This window comes from Ornithodoros turicata, chromosome 10 (genome assembly GCF_037126465.1).
Source record: "Ornithodoros turicata isolate Travis chromosome 10, ASM3712646v1, whole genome shotgun sequence".
NCBI lineage: Eukaryota > Metazoa > Arthropoda > Arachnida > Ixodida > Argasidae > Ornithodoros > Ornithodoros turicata.
This window is the reverse complement of record NC_088210.1, coordinates 4,487,757-4,488,837: the sequence shown is the minus strand read 5'-3', so window position 1 is coordinate 4,488,837 and position 1,081 is coordinate 4,487,757. Positions and strand designations below refer to the sequence as shown.

Genomic DNA, 1,081 nt, shown 5'->3' with positions numbered 1-1,081 from the left:
TTACAGCACCAGCATAAGTGACACGGGCGTTGGTGACACCTGTTCCAGACCAGCTAGGTTGCTGCGGGGGTTGCGGGGGGTTGCTTGAAAACGTCGTATTGCTGAACGCTTATGAGGGCATTGGGAATGGGAGACGATATGAGGGCCCCCACAGTTGGCACATTTGGGTTGACGACGAGTTGTGCAGTCCTTCACATGGTGTGGGCCAGAGCAAACTTTACAACGTTGAGGCCAACGGCAGTTACGGGCAAGGTGGCCAAACCTTTGGCAAAGGAAACATTGCAGTGGACCTTCCACGTACTCGCGTACCTTGTGGATGGAGAATCCCAGATGGACTTCTTGGGGTAGCTTCTGTGTGGGCCGAAACGTGAGTATGACACTCTTCAAGGGAATGTACCTGTCAGACCCTTCTTCAGTGGAGACATGACGCACTTGACTCCGAGCCGATAGAACACCCTCTGATTCCAAATCGGCGGCGAGGTCTTGATTTGAGTACGCCAGCGGCACATCGGTGATTTTCCCTTGATTCGTGACATTCGACGTTGGGATGACAACGGTAACATCAATGCTGGCGACAGACCGAAGGTCAAGAAGATTAGAGACTGCACCCTCGGTTTTCACAAAGATACACATGGAGCCATCATTATTTACCTGATGGCGTAGGATAGGTTCCTGAGCAGCAGATAGGATGTCTTTCGCAATTGCATTTGGGTTCACCCTCCAAAAGGAACAATCTTGTCCAACAGGCTTAAACACAAAAGGACTACCTTGTGGACTATTCTTCTTGTATGTCACCAGGGTAAAAGGATCACCAGCTCCTTGCTGATGACCGATACCGCTATGAAGGTCGGCCATGTCCTCGCCAGAAACTTCGGTTCAGGCAGACCAGTCGTACAGCGTGGAGGTTTCAGGTGGGAGCACCTTTCTTGTGGCATCAGCGCTGTGACGAGCCGGTCCCCTGTCTATGGGGGAGCGGCTGGGCTCTCGTAGAGGCTGCTAGTGCTCCATATTAGGAGCATCTCCGCAGCACAATTACGGCATGGGGACGTCGCGTACGCACGCCAGCTGCGCAAAGGCCTCC

The 1,081-nt window shown here is 53.0% G+C and overlaps 1 protein-coding gene across 1 annotated transcript; it reads right to left on the bottom strand.

The window, feature by feature from the left end:
* Positions 1-855, bottom strand: LOC135370528 (uncharacterized). The gene has a single exon (XM_064604308.1). It carries the CDS (start codon positions 853-855, stop codon positions 1-3), a length of 855 nt encoding a protein of 284 aa, XP_064460378.1.
* Positions 856-1,081: the final 226 nt, after the last annotated feature.